The following is a 24768-nucleotide window of genomic DNA, read 5'->3' on the forward strand; positions in this document are numbered from 1 at the left end:
TTCCCTCCTTTTTTTTAGCTTTGACAAAGGGTGAGTTAGACTCGAAATGTCAGCTCTTTTCTCTCCTCACAGATACTGCCAGACCTGCTGAGATTTTCCAGCATTTTCTCTTTTGGTTTCAGATTCCAGCATCCGCTTTTAAGCAGTTGATGATAGATCAATTGTTAATTTTAAATCTGAAAGTGATTTTTTTTGGTGAGGCAAAGACATTGAGGGTTGTAGACCAATGGCCGTATGGAAGTAGGCCACAGCCGTATGGAAGTAGGCCACAGTTCAGTTGGTAATCTCATTGAATGGTGGAATAGGCTTAAAGGGCTGAATGATCTACTTGTTTTCCTATATTTCTGTTTGTTGTGTAAGAGTTGACATCGAGCAATGGGATGTTTTGACTGCATTGCTGTCAATTCTCATGAGCATTATGGGAGCCACACTCATCCAGGCAATTGAAGAGTATTTCGTTGACTTCCAGACTTGTACTTTCTACGTGGTCAACAGGGACTGAGAAATCTAAAACTGGTTAAGTGCTATAGAACCCATTCTCTCTGATCTATGGTTCCAGCCACATTGATTATAGAACTATGTGATTGGTGATTGGGCGACACGGTGGCACAGTGGTTAGCACTGCTGCCTCACAGCGCCAGAGACCCGGGTTCAATTCCCGCCTCAGGTGACTGACTGTGTGGAGTTTGCACGTTCTCCCTGTGTCTGCGTGGGTTTCCTCCGGGTGCTCCGGTTTCCTCCCACAGTCCAAAGTTGTGCAGGTCAGGTGAATTGGCCATGCTAAATTGCCCGTAGTGGTAGGTAAGGGGTAAGGGTGGGTTGTGCTTCGGCAGGTTGGTGTGGACTTGTTGGGCCGAAGGGCCTGTTTCCACACTGTAATCTAATGTAATCTAATCTATGGGCAATTTAGCATGGCCAATCCACCTAACCAGTACAACTTTGGAATGTGGGAGGAAACTGAAGCACCCATGCAGACACGGGGAGAATGTGCAAACTCCACACAAACAGTTGCCCGAGGCTGGTATCAAACCTAGGTCCCTGTGAGGCTGCAGTGCCAACCACTGATCCACCATGCCACCCCGGTGCTATGGTTTCTAGCAGTAGTCTACAATACAGAAGAAATTGGTTCTTAAGCTCATGGATTCTGCACCAGTCAAAAACAAGCACCAATTATTCGATCCTCATTTCCAATACTTGGCCCGTAGCCTAATATGGTTTGGATCCTAAGTGCACACTTAAAAACAAAAGTAGAGATAATGTTATGGTGATGACATTGAATGTTGCGATATGATCGTCACTTTCTCTTCGGTTGGAACTGATTGCTGTTTAGCATTGTGCGGTGCAAATGGTACTTATCCTTTATCAGGCCCAGCTTGATACTTTTCCAAGTCTGGGCATGATTTTTCATAGGGGAGAAAGTGAGGACTGCAGATACTGGAGATCAGAGCTTAAAATGTGTTGCTGGAAAAGCGCAGCAGGTCAGGCAGCATCCAAGGAACAGGAGAATCGACGTTCCGGGCATAAGCCCTTCTTCTTATGCCTGAAACGTCGATTTTCCTGTTCCTTGGATGCTGCCTGACCTGCTGTGTTTTTCCAGCTACAGATTTTCAGCCATGATTTTTCATAGTTCACTCCACTATCTGAAAAGTCATGAATTCTGCGAGATACTGGACAACACTCAATGGACATTGACATATCCCCTTTCCTTTAAGTGAAGACATGACTTCAACCACTGATTGCTCCTGACTCAAGTTTCTATTCAGCTGCTTAATGCCACATTCGATCAGAAGCTGCCTTGATATAAGTGACAGTTGCACTTTCCTTCCTTTTCAAATTCAATTTCTCTGTTTATACTTACACCAAATGCTGAAGGTGGTCATGAGAAACGTGTGCAAGACAAAAAAATAAACTGAGCATTAGTAACAGTGTGTTGTCGTTGAGCAAGTGTTGATTGACAGCACTGTCGTCCACACCTTCCACAACTTTACTATCGTGTGAAAATAGATTGATGAGGTCGCAATTGTCCAGGTTGATTTGTCTGATTGTTGGGAGAGAGGTCATACCTGAGCAATTTTCCATCTTTCTAGCTAAATGTTAAACAAGTGTTAAAAATCTACTGGAAAACATTTACCATGGATGTGGTTAACCTTGGACCATAGTGTTTCAGTACAGTTGGTGGAACGTTGCAAGGATCCCTGACATTTGCAGTATCCAGAACATGCAATCATTTCTTGATATTGTGTGAAATGATTTGAACTGTGTGAAAGCTAGTTTCACTGATACTCCCTCAGGAGGGGAGTGAGAAGATCATCCAGAGGGAGGCTATGAATTGCTTCATCTACTCCTACGTTCTTAACATCTTGTAAAAATTGTAGCATAGTCTGATGAGAACCTAAAGCTCATCCTGGATCCTTTCAATTCAAAGGTGCCTCTTTTTTTCGACCAAAAGGACCCATCACTGAGCTGGAAGCAGAGGAAATGTTGTAGACATCAGTGATGAGGTCTTCACCAGCAAAACCATTGTTCTGTTGGTCAAATGCAAAATAAAATCCTTGTCATGTCAACTTTATGCTCAGCTAATTCCTTTTTCCAAATGACAGATTCTGATGTTCGTTACTGGGAAGCTGACAAAACATTGTTGGAGAGTGAGAACCTGTATTCAGTTGAAACAGCACAGGCTTCAGCTATAACCGTGGAAACCACTGCGTATGCCTTACTTCAGGCATTGTCAAGGAATGACATTGACTATGCAGCACCAATTGTGAGATGGCTAACTCAGCAACAAAACTATGGTGGTGGATTTCAATCGACACAGGTAAATGCTTGACTTCCTACTGACAGGCATTCAGGTATTCCCATGGCTGTTAACGTTAATAACAGGCATTGAGATATTTCCATGGCTGTTAATGTTAATAACAGGCATTGAAATTTTCCATGGCTGTTAATATTAATAACAGTTAGTTGTTACTGTTTGCAATCAAATTGGACATTGATTTTTTTTATCTGCATGGTTAATGCATTGGCACAAATTTTAATTCTTTGAAAATGTTGATCCTTAATAAACTGATGCATAACTGGGTATCTTGACAACAATTGGCAACTAAATTCCTAAACGCTTTATGGCTCTGCATCAGTTTATCTTTCGGCACTGTCCTTGAAACCTATCTGTTTCTGCAACATTCACAAACCTGTCATAAAATGGTTGAAAGTCGGCAATATGGAGTGCTCTGGCAGTGGAAGAGGCCCTTCAGAAAATCATATCTGTGCCCACAAGAGGTAAGACTCAAGCCATTCTAATCACATTTGTCAGCAGTAGGCCCAGAGCCTTGTATGCTTTGGCATCACAAATGCCCACCTAAATACTTCTTCGATGTTATCAGGGATTCTGCCTCTCCCACACTCTCACCACAGGTTTGACGCAAAACAAATAAGGTTCCTCAGATCCTCTTTAAATCTCCTGTTGGATACTTTCAATTTATCAACTCTACCTATTCTTCTTGTAATTTTCGAGATGACATCATGTCCCCAGTCAGTGTTCCTGCTCCAGTAACATAGACTCAGGGAATTCTGCAGCATGGAAGGAGCACTTCATTCTACTGAGTCCAAGACCACACAAAACATACTAAATATGCATTTGTCTCACATGCTAGCTATAAGCCCATAATCTTGAATGCTATTGCAGTTCAAGTGCTCATCCAACTACGTTTTAACTGTTTTCAGGTTATCCATCTCAACTAATGTCCCGGGCAACGCATTCCAGATTCCCACCATCTTCTGGGTGTCTTTTCTTTGCTGAAATTCCATCTAAGACTTTCACCTTAAACATATATCCCCTCGCTAATGGACCTTTTGCTAAAGGGAGGTGGCTTCTTTCTATTTATCTTACCTCCACCCCTCATAATCCAGAAGCCTCACCCCAGTAAGGACTCCCCTCAACCTTCTCTACTCCAAAGAAAACAACCCAACTTGATCCAGACTCGCCACAGAGTTGAAATGCGTTAACCCAGAAAACAACCTAGTGGACGTCGCCCACACACACTCCACAGTGGGAAGGAGGGAACTGCACACTGTATTCCAGTTGTGGCCAAGCCAAAGCCCTGCACAACTGTTCGGCTGTCTGCTTTCTTAACTGTCCTTTTAAGCTGCCATGCCATGTCCAGGTACCTGTGCACAAGCACCCCAAGATGATACTGTTCCTCTGTCCTTCCTAACATCCTGCCATTTACTGGATGAGTTTTCATCTTCGTCGAAGAGTGTGGTGCTGGAAAAGCACAGACGGTCAGGCAGCATCCTAGGAGCAGGAGAATCAACATTTCAAGTGTAAGCTCTTCATCAGGAAGAACTTCATTCCTGATGTAGCCCTTATGTTTGAAACGTCGATTCTCCAGCTCCTCGGATGCTGCCTGGCTGGCTGTGCTTTTCCAGCACCACACTCTTCGACTCTGATCTCCAACACCTGCGGTCCTCACCTTCTCCGAGATGATTGGTCTTCCTGTTTGTTCTTCCCGATTGCATCACCTACACTTATCAGGGTTAACATTCCATATGCCACCGACCTGCCCCTTTGACCAATCTGTAACTTTGGATCCAACTGGGCGACACAGTGGCTCAGTGGTTAGCACTGCTGCCTCACCGCACCAGGGCCCCGGGTTCGATTCCAGCCTCAGGTGACTACCTGTCTATGTGGAGTTTGCACACTCTCCCCGTGACTGTGCAGATTTCCTCTGGATGCTCCGGTTTCCTCCCACAGTCCAAACATATACAAGTTAGGTGAATTGGCCATGCTAAATTGTCCCATAGTGTTCAGGCATGTGTAGTTTAAGTGCATGAGTCAGAGGAAATGTAAATGTAATAGGGAATGGATCTGGATGGGATACTCTTTGGAGAGTTAGTGCAGACTTGTTGGGCCAAATGGCCTGTTTCCACACTAGGGGATTCTATGAACTTGTTGTATGACCTTGGACCCCACAGCTTGACCTTTATCAGTTTCCCATGTGGGACCTTGTCAAAAGCTTTGCTGAAATCCATATGCACTACATCAACTGCACAACCCTCATCTCCACACTCTGTCACTTCATTGAGGCTTAGATTAGATTCCCTATGGTGTGGAAACAGGCCATTTGGCCTAGCAAGTCCACACCCACCCTCCGAAGAGTAACCCACCCAGACCCATTTCCCTCTGACTAATGCACCTAACACTATGGGCAATTTAGCTAGGCCAAATCATCTAACCTGCACATCTTTGGATTGTGGGAGGAAACCAGAGCACCAGGAGGAAACCCATGCAGACACGGGGGGGGAGTATGCAAACTCCACACAGACATTTGCCTGAGGCAGGAATTGAACCTGGGACCCTGGCGCTGTGAGGCAGCAGTGTTAAACACTGAGCCACTGTGCCGTTTGTAAACCATGGCCACCATGCCCCAACCCCTGCCCACCCCCAACAAAGCTATGCTAAGCATTGCTGATCAAACCTCACTTCTCTAAATGGAAATTAAGCCTGCCCTTCCAAACTTGCTCCAATATTTACCCCTGCACTGATAGGAGACTCACCCCAGTCTGGAAGACCTTGCTTTGCCTTTATCACACATCGTGATGAGTGGAACCATGTTAGCTGTACTCCAGTCCTCTGGTACTGCCCCTGTGGCTAGAGATGTTTGAAAGCTCTGGATTGGGACCAATGGGATTTATTCCCTCATCTCCCACAGCATTCTGGCATCTAACTCATCCAGACCTGGGATTATCCAATTTTAAATGCACTAAAAATTCTAGTACCTCCCCACTCACTATTAAACCTGCTCAAGAACCCTCACAGTCTATCTTCGCAAATCCACCTTCCCCTGAATGAAGGCTGATGTGAAGTCCTTACTTAATAACTGACAAATGCCCTCTGCTTCAAGCCACAGATTTGCCCCCTAGTCCCACTGTTTCCCTGTTTTTTCTCTTCCCCTTAATACACTTGTGGAAGATTTTGGGATTCTCCCTAATTCACATCTTGCTCACCAATGTTGGTTAAATGTCCTCGTTTCGATCTCCTAATTGCTTTGGCAAGCTTCCCCTGTGCACAAAACATCATTGTCATTGGCTTTCCCTCACAGACATGGGTGATTCTCCTCTACCCTCAGGATGCGTCCATTGGTGGCTATCGTAAGCTCTGTTAGACTTACAGAAGGTTGTTGTGGGAAGGGATGGGCAGGGAAATTGATGTGGCATTGCGCTCCTTTCACTGTTTTTGTCTGGCTTCCACTTTTTTCCAAAGGCAAGTCTCAATGTGTTTGACATATTCCCAGATGCTCCTCTTCTGCTTTAAACAGTCTTGGGCCAGTGATTCCCAGGTGTCAGGGGAATGCCACTCTTGAGTTTATCACTGAAGCTCTTCCTTTGTCTACCTGGGTCTCATCCGCTGTTTTAAAGCTGGGAATAGAGCATCTGCTTGGTGGGGGGGGGGGTCTCGTGACAGTCAAAAGGATGATACACCCAGCCCATCGTAGCTGATTATGGGTGGGCAGTGCCTTGATGCTGGTGATATTGGCCTCATCGAGGATAATGGTGTTTGTGCATCTATATAGTTCACTGGGACTCCATAGATTTGCTCCTTTGATACCTGTTATACACCTCCCTTTTCCTTTCTTTAAAATCTGATCCTGAATGTTTATAGACCTCCAGGGCTATTGGCTTATTGTTCCTACATTTAACATTAAAAAGAACTTATTTGACCTATATTGTCCTCAGCAACTTTTGAACACTCCTACTGTTCTGCTATAGATTAAGTAACTGCTTCTCATCTACTTTGAAATATCTTCCCAAATTATATTAAAATCTAACTTCCCAAAATCCAATTTTTCCCAATCCCTTCTTTTTCCCTTTCTCATAATTAATTTTATTGCTACCACTCACACCTCAAACGCATGTCAAGCTTTGTTCCCCAGTATTTGGTCCAGTACTGCAGTGTTCCTTGCAGGACCATTTCCATGCTTGGAGAGAAAGCAATCCTGAATACTTTGTCAAGAAACCTGCACCTTCTGAACCATTATTGTTATCTTCACACATTCGATTTTCAAAGGCTATGGATAGAGAGCTGGAGAATGAGACTCATTTGGCAGTTCATACAGACACAGTGCTTGGAATGGTCTCCCTCTGTGCTGTAAATTCTATGATAATATGATTCAGTAAATTGTCTACGTATCTTCTCTTCCTTTCCCTGCTGACTGTTTTGGAGCCTATAATACATTCCTCACAGTAACACTGCCCCCTTTTCATTCTAAACTCTATTGGACAAAGCCTCATTTGACAACTCTTCAAAGATATCATCCCTTCTCATTCGGGGAACTGATTCTTTCATTAATAATGTGACACCATATCCTCTTTTATGCTTTCTTCTATCTCACCTGAAGATCCTAGATCCCAAAATGTTGTGTTGGTAGTCCTGTCCGTCCCTCAACCCTGTCTCTGTAATACAAGAACATCACAATTCAACCTGTCAATCTGCATCCTTATCTCATCTGTGTTTCTATAGTACACCGAACAGTAAAAGTGAGGTCACATAGCTTCACTTTTATTGAATGAACCTGTCCTGCACCAGCACCTGACAAAATAGTTTAAGTTCTTCCTAACAGTGTTAGTAAACTTTCTGGCTCAGAAGTTTACTCCTTTCAATGGATAAGGTGAAAGTGAGGGCTGCAGATGCTGGAGATCAGAGTTGAAGAGTGTGTTGCTGGAAAAGCACAGCAGGTCAGGCAGCATCCGAGGAGCAGGAGAGTCGATGTTTCGAGCAAAAGCCCTTCATCAGCCTTATTCCAGTTGAAGGACTTATGCTCAAAACATCGATTCTCCTGCTCCGCGGATGCTGCCTGACCTGCTGTGCTTTTCCAGCACCAAACGTTTCAACTCCTTTTTATGAATGTATCAGAAAAGAATCTTTAGGGGGAGGGAGAGCAGCCAGAAGCTGTGGTACACATCAGTAAGAGTGACATAGGTAGGGAAAGGGAGGAGGAATTGAAGACAAAATATCGGGAATGAGATTGGAAGCTAAAAGGCAGGACGAGCAGAGTAGTAATCTCAGGATCGCTACCAGGGCCACGTGCTAGTGAGGCTAGGAACAGAGAGCGAGTACAGATGAACATGTGGCTGCAGGGCTGGTGGAGGAGAGAGGGCTTCAGAAATGTGGATCATTGGGATATCTTCTGAGGATGGTGGGACCTGTACAAGAAGGATGAGTACCACCAATAACCTGGGCAGGAAGTTTGCTAGAACTCTTTGGGAGGGTGTAAACTAGATTGGCAGGGGGTGGGAAACGGAGCAATGGATCAGCTGATGGAGTAGGTAGTGATCAGGTAGATACAGCATGCAGAGAGTCTCTCAGGTGGAATAGGCACTTGACAGGACAAAGGTGCAGTCAGTGTGATGTGTTGAAGAGGGACTATTTTAATGCAAGAAGTATCTGGAATAAGAGTGATGAACTTAGAGAGCATGCATCAGTTCTTGGAACAATGATGTTGTGGCCATTCTGGAGAACTGGATATCACAGGGGCAGGAATGGTTATTGGATGTTCTGGGGTTTAGATGTTTCAAAAGGAATGGGGGAGATAAAAGAGGTTCACTACCTATGGCATTGCTAATCAGCGATAGTGTCACAGCTACTAAAAAGGAGGTCATCGAGGAGGGTTTGTCTTCAGAGGCAGCATGGGTGGAAGTCAGAAACTGGAAAGGAGCAGTCACTTAATTGAGAGTTTTCTACAGAACCCTACCCCCTCACAATAGCAACAGGGACACGGAGGAGCAGATTGGGAGGCAGAGTTTGGAAAGGTGCAGAAGTAACAAGGTTGTTGTCATGGCTTTGACAAAGGGTCAGTTAGACTCGAAACGTCAGCTCTTTTCTCTCCTTACAGATGCTGCCAGACCTGCTGAGATTTTCCAGCATTTTCTCTTTTTTGTCTAACTTGAGAAAGTACCTACTGATTAGCGCTGGATAGGTTTGTCCCACTGAGGCAATGAAGGGATGGTAGGTTGAAGGAACCTTGGTTGACAAGGGATGTGGAACATCTAGTCAAAAAGAAGAAGGAAACTTACTTAAGGTTGAAGAAGCAAGGATTAGAAAGGTCTTTAGAGAGTTTCAAGGTAGCCAGGAAGGAACTGAAGAATGGATTTGGGAGAGCGAGCAGGAGGCATTCAAAAGATTTAGTGGGTAGAATTAATGAAAACCCTAAGACATTCTACACTTATGTGAGAAACAAGAGGATGGCCAGTGTGAGGGTAGGGCTGATCAGGGATAGTGGAGGGATATTGTGCTTGGAGTTGGAGGAGGTAGGGGAGGTCCTTAATCAATACTTTGCTTCAGTATTCATTACTGAGAGGACATTGACATTTCTGTGGACAGCATGAAACAGGCTGGTATGCTAGAACACATTGATGTTAGGAAGGAGGATGTGCTGAAAATTTCGAAAAACCTAAGGATAGATGAATCATCTGGGCCAAACGGGATATACCCAAGGTTACTACAGGAAGTGAGAGAAGAGATTGCTGTGACTTTGATGATGATCTTTACGTCCTAACTGTCCTCTGGAGTAGCACCAGATGATTGAAGGGTAACAAATATTATTCCCTTGGTCAAGAAAGGGAATAGGGACAATCCTGGGAATTACGGACCAGTCGGTCATATGTCTGTGGTGGGCAAACTATTGGAGAGGATTCTGGGAGACAGGATTTATGATTACTTGGAAAACCATAACTTGATTTGTGATAGTCAGCACAGCTTTGTGATGGGCAGGTCATGACTCACAAACCTTATTAAATTCTTTGAGAATGTGACAAACACATTATAGAGTCATAGAGATGTACAGCACGAAACAGACCCTTCGGTCCAACTTGTCCCTGCCAACTAGATATCACAACCCAATCTTGACCCACCTGCCAGCACCCAGCCTATATCCCTCCAAACCCTTCCTATTCATATTCCCATTCAGATGCCTTTTAAATGTTGCAGTTGTACCAGCCTCCACCACTTCCTCTGGCAACCCATTCCACACACACACACCACCCTCTGCATGAAAACGTTGTCCCTTAGGTCTCTTTTATATCTTTCCCCTCTCACTCTGAACCTATGCCCTCTAGTTCTGGACTCCCTCACTCCAGGGAAGAGACCTTGTCTATTTATCTTATCCTTGCCCCTAATAATTTTATAAACCTCTATAAGGTCACCGCTCAGCCTCCGGTGCTCCAGGTAAAACAGCCCTAGCCCAGTCAACCTCTCTCTATAGCTCAAATCCTCCAACCCTGGCAACATCCTTGTCAATCTTTTCTGAAACCTTTCAAGTTTCACAACATCCTTCTGAAAGGAAGGAGACCAGAACTGCACGCAGTATACCAAAAGTGGCCTAACCAATATCCTGTACAGCCACAACATGACCTCCCAACTCCTGTACTCAGTACTCTGACCAATAAAGGAAAGCATTCCAAATGCCTTCTTCACTATCCTATCTACCTGCGACTCCATTTTCAAGGAGCTCCGAACCTACACCCCAAGGTCTCCTTGTTCTTCAACACTCTCTAGAACCTTAGCAGTAAGTGTTTAAGTCCTGCTAAGGTTTGCGTTCCCAAAATGCAGCACCTCACATTTATCTAATTTAAACTCCATCTGCCACTTCTCAGCCCATTGGCCCATCTGATCAAGATCCCATCGTAATCTGAGGTAACCTTCTTCACTCTTCACTACACCTCCAATTTTGGTGTCATCTGCAAACTTACTAACTGTACCTCTTATGCTCACATCCAAATGATTTACATAGATAACGAAAAGTAGTGGACCCAGCACCGAACCTTGGGGCACTCCACTGGTCACAGGCCTCCAGTCCGAAAAACAATCTTCCAGCACCACCCTCTGTCTTCTGCCTTTGAGCTAGTTCTGTATCCAAATGGCTAGTTCTCCCTATATTCCATTAGATCTAACTTTGCTAACCAGTCTCCCATGGGGAACCTTGTCGAACGCCTTACTGAAGTCCATATAGATCACATCTATTGCTCTGCCCTCATCAATCCACTTTGTTACTTCCTCAAAAAACTCAATCAGGTTGGTGAAACATGTTTCCCCACACACAACACCATATCGATTATCCCTAATCAGTCCTTGTCTTTCCAAATACATGTACATCCTGTCCCTCATGATTCCTTTCAACAACTTGCCCACCACCAATGTCAGGCTCACTGATCTATAGTTCCCTGGCTCTGAATGAGTCTGCCTGAGGGACCTCGTTGAATGCCTTACTAAAATCCATGTAAATAACATTGATTGCTTCGACCATCATCGATCACCTTCAGCACCTCCTTGAAACATTAGTCAAGTTAGTAAGACATGACCTGCCCCACACAAAGCCCATGCTAACTGTCCCTAATTAGGCCTGCTTTTCTATAAGAATGCAAATCCTATACTGAATAATTGCCTCCAACAGTTTCCAATCCACCGATGAGACACTCACTGGTCTATTATTTCCTGGATTGTCTCTATTTCCCTTCTTGAACAGAGGAACAACATTAGCTACTTACCAGTCTCCAGGATCTCTCTAGTGGCTAGCATGGATACCAGAAATACCAGATACTATTGGAAGTCGCATGTTGATGCTTTTGTGTAACTTACGTGTTTAGTTTTTAGCCATAGCATTCAAAGCTGTGTAAGAGTGTCGCTGTGCAATAGGCAAGTTGCCTTACAGTCTAAGAATCCTACAGCATGGAGACAGGCCCATCAGCCCAACCAAAATGTCCATCCATGCTAACCCCATTTCCTTGCACTTGGCCCATATCTTTCTAAACCTTTCCTATCTATGTATTTGTCCAAACGCCTTTAAATGGTGTTAATGTACCCGCCTCAACTACTTCTGCTGGTCAAAAGACTTGGTGCATTCACCCTCTCCCTGCTTTTCAGGATCTTATACACTTGTATCAGCATCCCCCTTGTTTCCTATCCTCTAAACAAACAGTCCTAGCTTATCTAACCTCTCCCCATAACTCAGAGCCTTGAGTCCTGCCAACATTCTTGTAAATGTCTTCTGCACTCTTTCCAGTTTGATAACATCCTTCTTAGAGCAAGGTGACCAAAACTGAACAAAATGTTCCAAGTGTGGCCTGACCAATGTCCTGTACATCTGCAACATAACTTCGATACTCAATGCCCTGACCGATGAAGGTCGGTGTACAAAAAGCCTTCTTCACTGCCCTGACTCCACTTTCAGAGAACCATGCACCTGAATTCCAAGATCCCTCTGTTCCACTACACTCCTGAAGGCCCTACCATTCACCATGAAACTCCTACCTTGATTTGACTTTCCAAAATTCACACCCTCACACTTTTCTATATTAAACTCCATTTGACATTTCTCAGCCCACTTCTACAGCTGATCAAAATCCTGCTGCAATTTCCACGTCTCATTGTCCACAGTACTGTCTATTTTAATGTCATCTTCAAACATACTAATCACGCCCTGTACATTCTTATTCAAATCATTGATATAGACAACAAACAGCAGTGGGCTCCTGAGGCGCACCACTAGTCACAGGCCTCCAGTCCGACAAGCATCCTTCACTCTTACCCTCTGCTTCCTACCGTCAAGCCAATTGTGTATCCAATTTGCCAGCTCTCCCTGGATTCCATGTGATCTAATCTTCCAGAGCAGCCTATCTGTCAAAGAGCTGAAAAATGTGTTGCTGGAAAAGCGAAGCAGGTCAGGCAGCATCCAAGGAGCAGGAGAATCGACATTTTGGGCATAAGCCCTTCTTCAGGAATGAGGAAAGTGTGCCAAACAGGCTAACATAAAAGGTAGGGAGGAGGGACTTGGGGGAGGGGCAATGTCAAAGACCTTACTGAAATCCATATAGACTACGTCTACCACCCTTCTGGGTTACGATCGAGCCCTCCACTATCACCTGATGAAGGAGTGTCGCTCCGAAAGCTAGTGTGCTTCCAATTAAACCTGTTGGACTATAACCTGGTGTTGTGTGATTTTTAACCTTGTATGCCCAATTTAGTCCTTCAGGGGTCCTATTCTTTCTCCAACTATTCTTTTTCCTCTGATATACTTAAAGAATCTCTTTGGGTTCACCCTAATCTTCTCAGAAAAACTATCTCGTGCTGGCTTTTTGCCCTCTTGATTTCCTTCTTCAGTAAAGTCCTGCAGTAAACTATGTATTTCCAGGGAACCCCTTGATCCTACTAGCCTGTATCTGACCCATGCCTTTTTTCTGGTCAAAGCCTCAATATCTCTTGTCATCCAATGTTCCCTATTCCTGCCCCCCTGGTCTTCCACCCTCACAGGAACATACAGACCTTGAACTCACATTGTCTCATGTTTCAAGCCCTCACACTTTCTGGAGGTCCGTTTGCCTGCATATAAACTATTCCAATTAAACTCTGCAAGCTCCTGTCTGATTCCATCAAAATTTGTTTTTCCCCAATTTAGAACTTGAACCTGTGGACTGGTTTTGTCCCTCTCCATAACTGTTTTAAAATGAACGTAACTATGGTCACTGGTCCCAAAGTGCTCCCCTACTGTCACCTCTGTCACCTGTCCCACGCTGTTTGCAAAGAGTAGGTCGAGTTTTGCCCCCTCCCGATTAGGAGCCTCTCTCCACTGCTTGAGGAAACTTTCCTGAATACACTTAACAAATTTCACTCTATCTTTTTTGAGCTATAGGGAGAGGCTGAACAGGCTGGGGTTGTTTTCCCTGGAGCGCCGGAGGCTGAGGGGTGACCTTATAGAGGTTTACAAAATCATGAGAAGCATGGACAGGGTAAATAGGCAAAGTCTTTTCCCTGGGATCGGGGAGTCCAGAACTAGAGAGCATAGGTTTAGGGTGAGAGGGGAAAGATATAAAAGAGACCTACGTGGCAACTTTTTCACGCAGTGGGTGGTACGTGTATGGAATGAGCTGCTAGAGGAAGTGGTGGTGGCTGGTACAATTGCAACATTTAAGAGGCATTTGGTGGGTATATGAATAGGAAGGGTTTGGAGGGATATGGGCCGTGTGCTGGCAGATGCAAGATGTTGAAAATCTGCCATAATGTTTAAAAACAGTGACAATTTTCCATGATCAACATTTCTAAGACATTGCAATGACTATCCTGTGAAATGTAAAATTGGAACCATACGATAAATTGATATCTGAATTGCAATCTCGGTCAGTATGCAGGGAAAATGTTTGCCCTTCATATGCTGAAATAATTCCATGAATCTAAAAGTCAGTTTTTGCTTCATTGAAGGACACTGTGATTGCCTTGGAAGGTTTATCACGATATCACATTGCATTTCTGAAGAGGGAAGAAGAAATCAATATGCAAATTCAATTCAATGTTTTTGGAAGCTCCATGGAGAACAGGATTCATTTGCGCAGACGTAATGCTCTGACCGAGAAAGAATTGAAGGTAAGTTTGTAGTTAGGAAAATCACAGAAATTTATGTGTCAACTTCTTCATCAATAATGTTCCGTTGCTTTCAAAATGCATTTTCCACTATGCAAAATAATAACATATTAGAGCATCATAGGTCTATGGGGAAAGAAATCATACAAAACCCAATCCATTCAGCAACATATTTTATATATAGAGTCATACAGCATGCAAACAGACCCTTCTGTCCAATCAGTGCATACCGAACATAATCCCAAACTAAACTAGTTACACCTGCCAGATCCTGGTCCTATTCAGGTGCTTTTCCAAATGTCTTTTCAATGCATAATTTCAGTTATCACACTGTAAAGTTTTGCTATAAATTTTGTGTTAGGATTGAGCCCTCCACTACCACCTGATGAAGGAGCGAAGCTCCGAAAGCTAGTGCTTCCAATTAAACCTGTTGGACTATAACCTGGTGTTGTGTGATTTTTAACTTTGTACACCCCAGTCCAACACCGGCATCTCCAAATCATTTTTAAATGATGTAATTGTACCCACATCCACCATTTCGTTAGGAAATTAATTCCATATGCAATCCACCCTCTGAAACATCTTGACAAGCATAGGGATTAAATTCCAGCATAGGGATAAAACAAAGAAGATGAGGTAAGGAGGAATTTTTTCTCATGACAAAGAACACAACTTTACCTTTATCCATTTAAGCAACAGTAATCACAGGTGTCAGGACACAGCCAACTGGAGTTCAGCCAAGGAATTCAGCTACCCCCCTAAACTAGTTACACCTGCCAGATCCTGGTCCTATTCAGGTGCTTTTCCAAATGTCTTTTCAATGTATAATTTCAGTTACATCACACTGTAAAGTTTTGCTATAAATTCTGTGTTAGGATTGAGCCCTCCACTACCACCTGATGAAGGTGCGACTCTCCGAAAGCTAGTGTGCTTCCAATTAAACCTGTGGGACTATAACCTGGTGTTGTGTGATTTTTAACTTTGTACACCCCAGTCCAACACTGGCATCTCCAAATCATTTTTAAATGATGTAATTGTACCCACATCCACCATTTCCTTAGGAAATTCATTCCATATGCAATCCACCCTCTGAAACATCTTGACAAGTTATAAATTCCAGCATAGGGATAAAACAAAGAAGATGAGGGTAAGGAGGAAATTTTCCTCATGACAAAGAACTTTACCTTTATCCATTTAAGCAACAGTAATCACAGCCAACTGGAGTTCAGCCAAGGAATTCAGCTACCCCCACTCCTTTTCATTGCATGGGCATGGCACGGTGGCTCAGTAGTTAGCACTGCTGTCTCACAGCACCAGGGTCCCAGGTTCGATCCTAGCCTTGTCTGTGTGGAATTTGCACATTCTCCCTGTGTCTGCGTGGGTTTCCTTCGGGTGCTCCAGTTTCCTCCCACAGTCCAAGTATGTGTAGGTTAGGTGAATTGGTCCATAGCATTAGGCGCATTAGTCAGAGGGAAATGGGTCTGGGTGGGTTACTGTTTGGAGGGTTTGGAGATAATACATCACAGGATGCTGGAGGAAGAGCAGGTTGGACTTGGATGAACTTTATCGCCGTTTTCAGGAGTTACTACATGTATAATGATTGAAAGTCCTCCTGCTGTACTGAAACTTTACATTTGAAAACATTAGTTGAGTTGCTGTAACTCCTACATCTGGATCACAATTTATTTTCCTAGTAATGTTTAGCAAATTATTAAAGGTGAATTTCAGTGTGCAGAATTCCAGAAACGTAACTTCAATTGCGATCTTCAGTTGAGAACATGTTAGAAGGATATGATGGGTTGCCTTCTCTGATGTTGAATGATTTAGCTACTGAGGCAATGGGTGCACTGATAATAATCTTCCAAGTATTCTTAGATTCTGTAAAATTGTTAGAGAATTGATAAACTGTGAACATAATGCCGTTATTAAAAAAAGATATTCAGACAAAACAAACAGCGAGTATTGCCCATTTAGATGAACCTGAGTTCGAACCAGCAACAAAAAAATGGAATAAGAAAGTACTTAGTATCTATTATAAAATCACGCAGAATTAACATGGCTTCATAAAGGGGAAATGAAGCCTGATGAACTTGTTACAGTGCTTTGAGAAGGAAGGAAACAGTATGGATGAAGAACATTCTGTGGAAGTAGTGCATTCTGATTGCGAAAAGGCATTTGATGAGGTGCAACACAGAGCATGACTCAATAAGGTAACAGCCCATGGACTCAAGGGTAATATGAACACAGGACTTGATAGCTAATAGAAGTAGCCACGTTGGGAGTAAAAGGGGCAACAGGACTGCAACTTATAACTATTGTTATAACTATATAACTTATAACACGCCACAGCGATCTGTGCTGTGGTCCCAATCATTTATACTTTATGTATGAATTAGAGTAAAATGGAATTTTGTCGAAATTGTAGATGACATAAAAAATAGCATGAACACAAGAAGGGAAGATGACAGGAAGAGTGACAGAGACAGTTTACGTAAACAAGCAAAAAATGACGGAGTAGATATATAATATGGGAAAATGTGAGGGTATACATTTTGACAGGAAGAATAGATAAGGTAAAAAATTTTTAAACCTGAAAATGCTACTCAATGCTGAAGAAGAGCATTGATCAAGGAGTCACAATGCAAGAATCACAAATAAATGAGGTTACAATCTTTTAAACCTGAAAATGCTGCTCAGTGCTGGAGCAGAGTGATCCAGGAATCATCACGCAAGTATCACAAATAGTGAGCATTCAACTTCAGAGAATAATTTGGTTGGCAAATGGACTTCTGCCAATTATTACCAAGAAAACTTAGTGCAAAAATGGGGAGATCTTGCTAAAGCTAAGCAAGGCTTTTGTCAAAATCAAAATGGTGTAATGACAACAGTTTTGGTCTCCTAATCTAAACAAATACACTGATATACGAGACCATACATCCTATGCGAGGTGATGATCTTTGCCTCCTCATTGTCCATTGGGTTAGGGCCAGATAATTGGAGGGTGGCAAATGTTATTCCCTTGTTAAAGAAAGAGAATAGGGATAATCCTGGGAATTACAGACCAATCGGTTTAACGTTGGTTGTGGACAAATTATTGGAGAGGCTTCTGAGAGATAATTTATGATTATTTGGAAAACATAGCTTGATTAGAAATAGTCAGCAAGGCTTTGTGAGGGGCAGATCATGCCTCAGAAGGCTTATTTAATTCTTTGAGGATGTGAAGAAACACATTAATGAAGGTAGAGCAGTGAGTGCGATGTACATTGATTTTAGCAAAACATGGTAGACTCGTTCAGAAATTAAGGAGGCATGGGTAACAGGGAAATTTGGTGGTCTATATATAGAATTGGCTGGCCCATTGAAGACAGAGGGTGGTAGTAGATGGAATGTATTCAGCCTGGAGCTCAGTGACCAGTGGTGTCCAACATGGAACGGTTCTGGGATCTCTGCTCTTTGTGATGTTTATAAATGACTAGGATGAATAAGTGGATGGGTAGGTTACCAAGTTTGCTGATGACACAAAGTTTGGTGGAGTTGTGGAAAGTGAGGAGGGCTGTTGAAGGTTTCAACGGGATATTGACAGGAACCGGGCTGAGAAGTGGCAGATAGAGTTCAACCTGGAAAAGTGAAGAGTGGTTGATTTTGGGAAACTCAAATTTGAATACAGATTACAGGGTTAAAGGCAGGATTCTTGGCACTGTGGAGAACCAGAGGGATTTTGGCATCCATGTCCATAGAGCCCTCAAAGTTGCCATCTGAGTTGATGGAGTTGTTAAGAAGGTGTACGGGGGTGTATGCTTTCATTAGCAGGGAGGTTAACTTTAAGAACTGCGAGGTATCCTGCGGCTCTATAAAGCCCTGGTTAGACCACACTTGGAGCATTGCATTTGGGTCTGGGTCACCTCATTATATGAAGGATGCAGAAGCTTTAGTGAGGGTTCAGAATAGATTTACCAGGATGCTGCCTGAACTGGAGGATATGCCTTATGAAGAAAGGTTGCAGAGCTAAGGTTTTTCTAATTGGAGCGAAGAAGGATGACTGATGACTCGATATGAGTGTACAAGATGATGAGATGTGATTTGGAGGTGCCAGTGTTGGACTGGGGTTAAAAAAAATCACACAACACCAGGTTATAGTCCAACAGGTTTATTTGGAAACACTAGCTTTCGGAGCACTGCTCCTTCACCAGGTGGTTATGGTGCAGCGCTCCGAAAGCTAGTGCTTCCAAATAAACCTGTTGGACTATAACCTGGTGCTGTGTGATTTTTAACTTTGAAGATGATGAGAGGCATAGTTAGAGTGGATAGTCAGAGAGCTTTTTTCCCATGGCAGAAATGGCTATCATGAGGGGGAACAATTTTAAGGTAATTGGAGGAAGGTTTAGGGGAGATGTCAGAGGTAGGTGCTCAGAATGCACTGCCAGCAGTGGTAGCAGAGTCAGATACATCAGGGAGATTTAAGCTACTCTGGAGAGGTGGATGGATGATAGTAAAATGAAGGGTATGTTGGTTGGTTTGATCTTAGAGTAGGATAAAAGGTCAGCACAACATTGAGGGCTGAAGGCCCTGTTCTGTACTGTACTGTTCTATGATCTGTGTTCTATGATCAACCTGGTTTGATTTCAGGCATAGGAAAGAGAACTGTTGAGTTGGGAAGATTGAGCAGTCTGGGATTTTATTCACTGGAGTTTAGAAGATTGAAACAAACCCGATATTTTTTAAATGTTGAAGATTCTTAAGGAGCTTGATAGTGTATGTCCGGAGAGATTGTTCTCACTTGTGGCCAGTGGCCATATTTTCAAAATGATTGCGTGTTAAGTCAGGGGTGAGGAAGAATTGCATCTTGCAGATGCTAGCCAATCTGTTGAACACTTCAGCACAGACTCAGTTCATGGTTAACCTCTTGTTGCCTCTCTCCCTTTTGAAATAGGAATGTCACATTCTCAGTTTCCCAATCCTCTGGTACTTCTCTACAATCTAAACATTTTTGGAAAATTACAATCAATGCTACTCTACAACCTACTCTATAACTATTTTATTGAGAATCCTAGTGTGTGAACCATCAGGGTCAAGGGTTTTATCTGCCTTTAGCCCACTAGTTTGTTTAATACTACTTCCCTAGTGGGAGCTGTGATACTTAATTCATCTCCATGAAGGAAGTAATTGCAGGGCATTTGCAAAATCATAATATAATCAAACAGAATCAGAATAGCCTGATGAAGGGGAAATCAGGCCTGGCTAATGTGTTAGTATTTTCCGAGGAAGTCTAAACGAGAATTGATAGAGGGAAACCAGTAGATGTATTGTATTTGGACTTACAAAAAGCAATCAAAAAGATAATAATAAAAAGTTCAGTAATATGGTAAGAACTTAGGTTTTGAAGGTAACATTTTAGCATGGATCAGGAAACTTCACACAATCAGGAAGGAGAGATCATGAGAGTGAAACATAGCTGGAGTGAGTATAAAGTTCGGGTAATTTGGTGGCAAGGTACGAGATCAATACAGAGGGGAAGAGAAGATACTTGCTTGCCTTTTTGTTGCCTGATTGCTCGTAAGTAAGTTCTTTTTTTAAACAGGGTAAATTCAACTCACAATCAGGGATCCAACACAAAAGAGGGACATCACTGGTGAATCATAAGTTCATTGGTTGGTGATCGTGATTAATTTGACAATATATTGCATGTCACTTTCAAATTGAAAGTAAATTGGAAAAATAGTTAGAGAGTACAAATTAAAAGACCAGAACATTTTCCTGAATCAAATTAAGAACTGAGAAATTAAAATGGACTTACCAGGTGATGATTTGTAACTACATGATGGTGGACCCCATTGTGGTTCACAGTGACCAGATTTGTAGCAAATATTAGGTGCTCAAGGAACTCGAGCTCAGCATTGATGACCTAAAGCCTGAGTTTCAACCAATCAAAAATTCATGGAGGGGAAGATGTTCCTGGGGATGCTGTGTTTTAGGAAGCTAGGATTAACTGCCTCAAATTCGCTCAGTGGCCAGGGACACTAGACTGTGACTAAGAGCAAGGCAATTAGAGGGATTCAGGAGGCAGTGCTAAAGGAACCTTAGCCCTTGAGCTTATCTGGCAGGTTTGACTTTCTTGCTGTCTGTGTGAACGATTAGATTAGATTACCTACAGTGTGGAAACAGGCCTTTCAGCACAAGCTGTCTACACTGACCCTCCGAAGAGTAACCCACTCAGTCCCATTTTCCTCTGACTAATGCACCTAATACTATGGGCAATTTAGCACAGACAATTCACCTGACCTGCACATCTTTGGTCTGTGGCAGACACGGGGAGAGTGTGCAAACTCCACACGACAGTCACCTGAAGCTGGAATCGAACCTGGGACCCTGGTGCTGTGAAGCAGCAGTGCTAACCACTTAGCCACCATGCCGCCCCACTCTGAGACTGGAAGCAGTAGGGAGGATGAGCAAACTGACCATAGCACTGTGGTCCAGGGAGCTACTGAAGTGGGGGTGAAAAGTGAAATATAGTAAAAATCGGGGATAGCATAGTTAGGGAAATTAGCTCTGTTCTTTGCGACCGGGATAAAGAATCTCAATGGTTGTGTTGCCTGCCTGGTACCCAGGTTCAGGCTATTTGATCTCAGCTACGAAGCAACGTTGAGTGGGAAGGGGAAAGATCCAGTTGTCATGGTCTATATAGGTACCATCGATATAGAAGAAAGAGGTTCTGCAAAGGAATAATGAGCAGTTAGATGCTGAATTAGAAAGCAGAACCAGCAAGGTAATAATCTCTGGCTTCTTATCTGAGCAAACTGGCACAGTGTGAACAAGAGCAGTATGGTAGCCTACTGGTTAGTACTGCTGGCTGACAGGGCCAGAGACCCGAGTTCAATTCCACTCTCAGGCAACTACCTGTGTGGAGTTTGCACGTTCTCCCTGTGTCTGCGTGGGCTTCCGTCTGGTGCTCCGGTTACCTCCCACAGTCCAAAGATGTGCAAGTTAGATTGATTAGCCATGCTAAGTTCCCATGGTGTCTTGGAATATAGAGTGGTGCTGGAAAAGCACAGCAGTTCAGGCAGCATCCGAGGAGCAGGAAAATCGACGTTTTGGGCAAAAGCCTTTCATCAGGAATACAGGCCTGAAGGATGGAGAGATAAATGAGAGGAGGGTGGGAATATGTAATTAAGGTGTATTAGACATGTGAAATGTATGGTTACAAAGGTAGGATGGTAGGGGGGGAGGTGAAGCTGGGTGGGATGCTCTTTGGAGAGTTGATGTGGACTTGTTGGGCTGAATGGCCTGTTTCTAACTGTAACTATTCTATTGTGTTGCTGCTGCTCCTTAAACAAGGTTATGTTGCCCCGGCCTCTTTTTTTCAGCGGGGTTATAGAAGACACAGACTTCAAAAAGTCTAAGTTTGAAGGGTTTTAGGGCCAATTTGATTACAGCTAACAGGTACTGCCTCAGGCAAAAGGCTTTCAAGTTGAAAATAAAGCACATATACAATGAAAGAGGCATAGCCAGTTCTCCCAACTCAGCTTTTCTCTGGTTTAATTTGGTTTTGGCAGTCCGGCAATTCACTGAAAGCAGGCAGTTTTGAAGTTGCTGGACTCAAAGAATCCCTCTATGCTGGTACTCTCTGTCTGACTTCTCTCCTGTAAGACCCTGTGGTTGATTTTACCTTTTGTGACAAGGGGTGTTTATGGGGATTGTTGCAAGTATTGTGAACAGCATCATTAAGTTGGCATAATCTGTTGGGTTTTGGGACAAGTTAAGTTATTTGGTATTCTGTTCACTTTTGTTTGTGTTTCTTTTGGTAATCTTGTAAATAAATTCTGCTTGGTTTATAACTAAGTGGTTTGACTAACTATCCCTCCTGGAATATCTGCGTTACACCTGCTTCAAACAACTCGCAAGGTTAGAGTCTGCACTACTTTCGTGAAATGTATTGAGGGAGCCTGGTCTGGTCCATAACACTATGAAGATCAAAGATTGTTGTGGCAGAATTGAGTTGAAATTCATGAGATTCCCCAGCACCAGTACTGGGGAGGGAGGGAGGGGGCTGTTCCGATCATATGGCCTCCACTTGAATCATATTAAGGCAAGAATCCTGGCAAACTGCATAATTAGGCGAGACAATGCTGTGCCTTTAACAAGGTTATGTTCTGTTCTTTGTCAGATGAGTCATACAGGCAGAGGGTTCGATATGTTTGGGTTTATTGACTTGAAGAAGCTTTGCAGTGTTTTGTTTTTTTAAAGCACTTGTACAATGAGAGGGGAGTGGCCAGTTCTCCCAGTTTAAGATTTGGATTGGTTTGGTTTTAGCAAGCAGTCAATTTTTGAGGATGCTGGTCAAAGAAGCAGTTCCATGCTAATTCTGTCTCTCTGTTTCTCTCTCTCTCTCTCTCTCTCTCTCTCTCCTGTAGGAATCTGTGTTGGATTGTACTGTTTTTGCCAAGGGGTGTTTATGGGGAGTGATGCAAGTGTTTGGAACAGCATCATAAATTTGCAAAAGTGTCAGTTGGGTTTTCAAATAGTTATGTTATTCCAAATTTGGTTTTCTTTTGTTTATGTAAAAGTAGATCCTCTTTTGTTGAAAACGGAGTGGTTGGGCCAGCTGCATCTCTCCTGGAATAGCCACTGTACACCTGCTTAAAGCAACGAGAATAGTTAAGGTCTGGGCTACCTTCTTGAAATGCTTTGAGGGGGTTTGGCCTGGTCGATAACATAGAGCATTAAATTAAAAAGTGTGGAGTGGGTGGGTTCAGTTGCACGGAAAATTCTGGAAAATGTTAGAAGGGCTCGACAGAGTTTCTAGAACAAGTAATCGGACAGAGAGCATGGAAAGGGCCAGGAATCTCACTTCAGGTATAGCAGATGAGAAGGGTGGCTGCCAATGCAGGACTGAGGGTATTGTATTTAATTGCAGGGAGTGTATGAAACAAGGTGAATGACCTTGGAGTGCAGCCTGAAATTGACAGATACGAAGTTGAGGGTTCCACAGAGACGTGATTGGAAGGGATTAAGAGTTGAGAACTAAATACCCAATGACCCTTTTCCTGTAGAAAGGACAGGCAATTGGGCAGAGGAGGCAGGGTTGCTGTGTCAGTCAGAAATGAGCTAACACTAAGGGATCGCAGCTGTTGAGCTTGTTTATTCATAATTTGGAAGAAAAACGCAAATGTACCGCGGTTAAATTCGTAGGTGATCCAGAAATATTTCAAGTGACAAGGTATGACATGGAAAGAAACAGGGATGTCCCTGGATTGGAGTGTATTAGCTAAAAGGAGAGATTGGCGAAAGTGTTTTGTTCTCATAAATGTAACCAGATCAGCCATGATCTCGCTGAAAGATGGAGGAAATCCAATGGGCCAAATGACTCTTATTTTGGGAGTCTTATTGTCTGACAATGCACTCTTGCAGGAATTCCTCTTTCTCTTGGATGAGATGTGAAAATGAAGTCTGTACACTTGCTTTTCATCAGGAAATAAAGAATTGTTTTGAACTATTTCTTTTGACTAATAGCGATCTGAGAGGTATCATGATGAAAAGAGATTTTCAATGTTTTTTCAATCATAACACTGTTCCTTTGAATTAATTTGGCATTTATTATTTGAACCTCAGGAAATATATTCATCACTGCTTCTCAAAGCGTACTGAATTGTATAAGAGGAGCTTTTTAATGAACACTGATCTTCAATGGTTGTGATTATCAGTTCCGGCAACACACAAGATTACATTGTTGGTCAATCTGTTCATGGTCATCTCATTATTTTACGTTTCAATCTAACAAAGAAACATTGGTGATGCAATGAAGAATCTGATAATGAAATATAATTCCTGTTATAGTTTCCACTTGGAACCAAGATGCGCATTGAGTTGTCTGGTCAAGGGAATGGAACACTGACTGTGAGTGCTTTGAATGTTGATATTATTCCTAAATGTGATAACCTCAGTGATTTCTTTCGCATTCAGGTATGAAGAGTTTATTTTAAAATATCCTTGAGGTTAGTGGTTCAGGCGTAAATGTGTTATGTGTGTGTGTGTATAAATATATATTACATATGTATGTACATATACACAGTAATCTGAAAATAAAATGACAGTAAGTTGCTTGTTGCATGGCTAGAATGATTTATTATCCAGATTGGAACAGATACCCCACTTGTATTGATATATAATACCAGCAGATATTGAACATGGATTCCTATCACTGTCAAAAGCTGAGAGGAAATGTTAATATTGGTGTTTTTTGTCGGTGTGCTTTCGTTAATTGCTTGATAGTTTGAATGGGGAACTTATGGGCTCACACTTATGAGAGTGAGGAACTTATGGGCTCACACTTGGATGGAACTTTGGTCTAAGAGCAACTCCTTTTTAAA

At 42.9% G+C, this 24768-nt stretch overlaps 1 protein-coding gene across 1 annotated transcript in view; it reads left to right on the forward strand.

The window, feature by feature from the left end:
- The first annotated feature begins 2578 nt into the window (after positions 1-2578).
- The window catches only part of LOC122541280 (complement C4-like), a 65125-nt gene continuing 42935 nt past the window's right edge, over positions 2579-24768 (forward strand). The window contains exons 1-3 of the mRNA XM_043677904.1: positions 2579-2815; positions 14246-14407; positions 24236-24295. Coding sequence (XP_043533839.1) covers positions 2594-2815; positions 14246-14407; positions 24236-24295 — 444 coding nt within the window. The 5' untranslated portion in view covers positions 2579-2593. The remainder of the gene's footprint in view (positions 2816-14245; positions 14408-24235; positions 24296-24768) is intronic.

Source organism: Chiloscyllium plagiosum, chromosome 37 (assembly GCF_004010195.1).
Source record: "Chiloscyllium plagiosum isolate BGI_BamShark_2017 chromosome 37, ASM401019v2, whole genome shotgun sequence".
Classification (NCBI taxonomy): Eukaryota; Metazoa; Chordata; class Chondrichthyes; order Orectolobiformes; family Hemiscylliidae; genus Chiloscyllium; species Chiloscyllium plagiosum.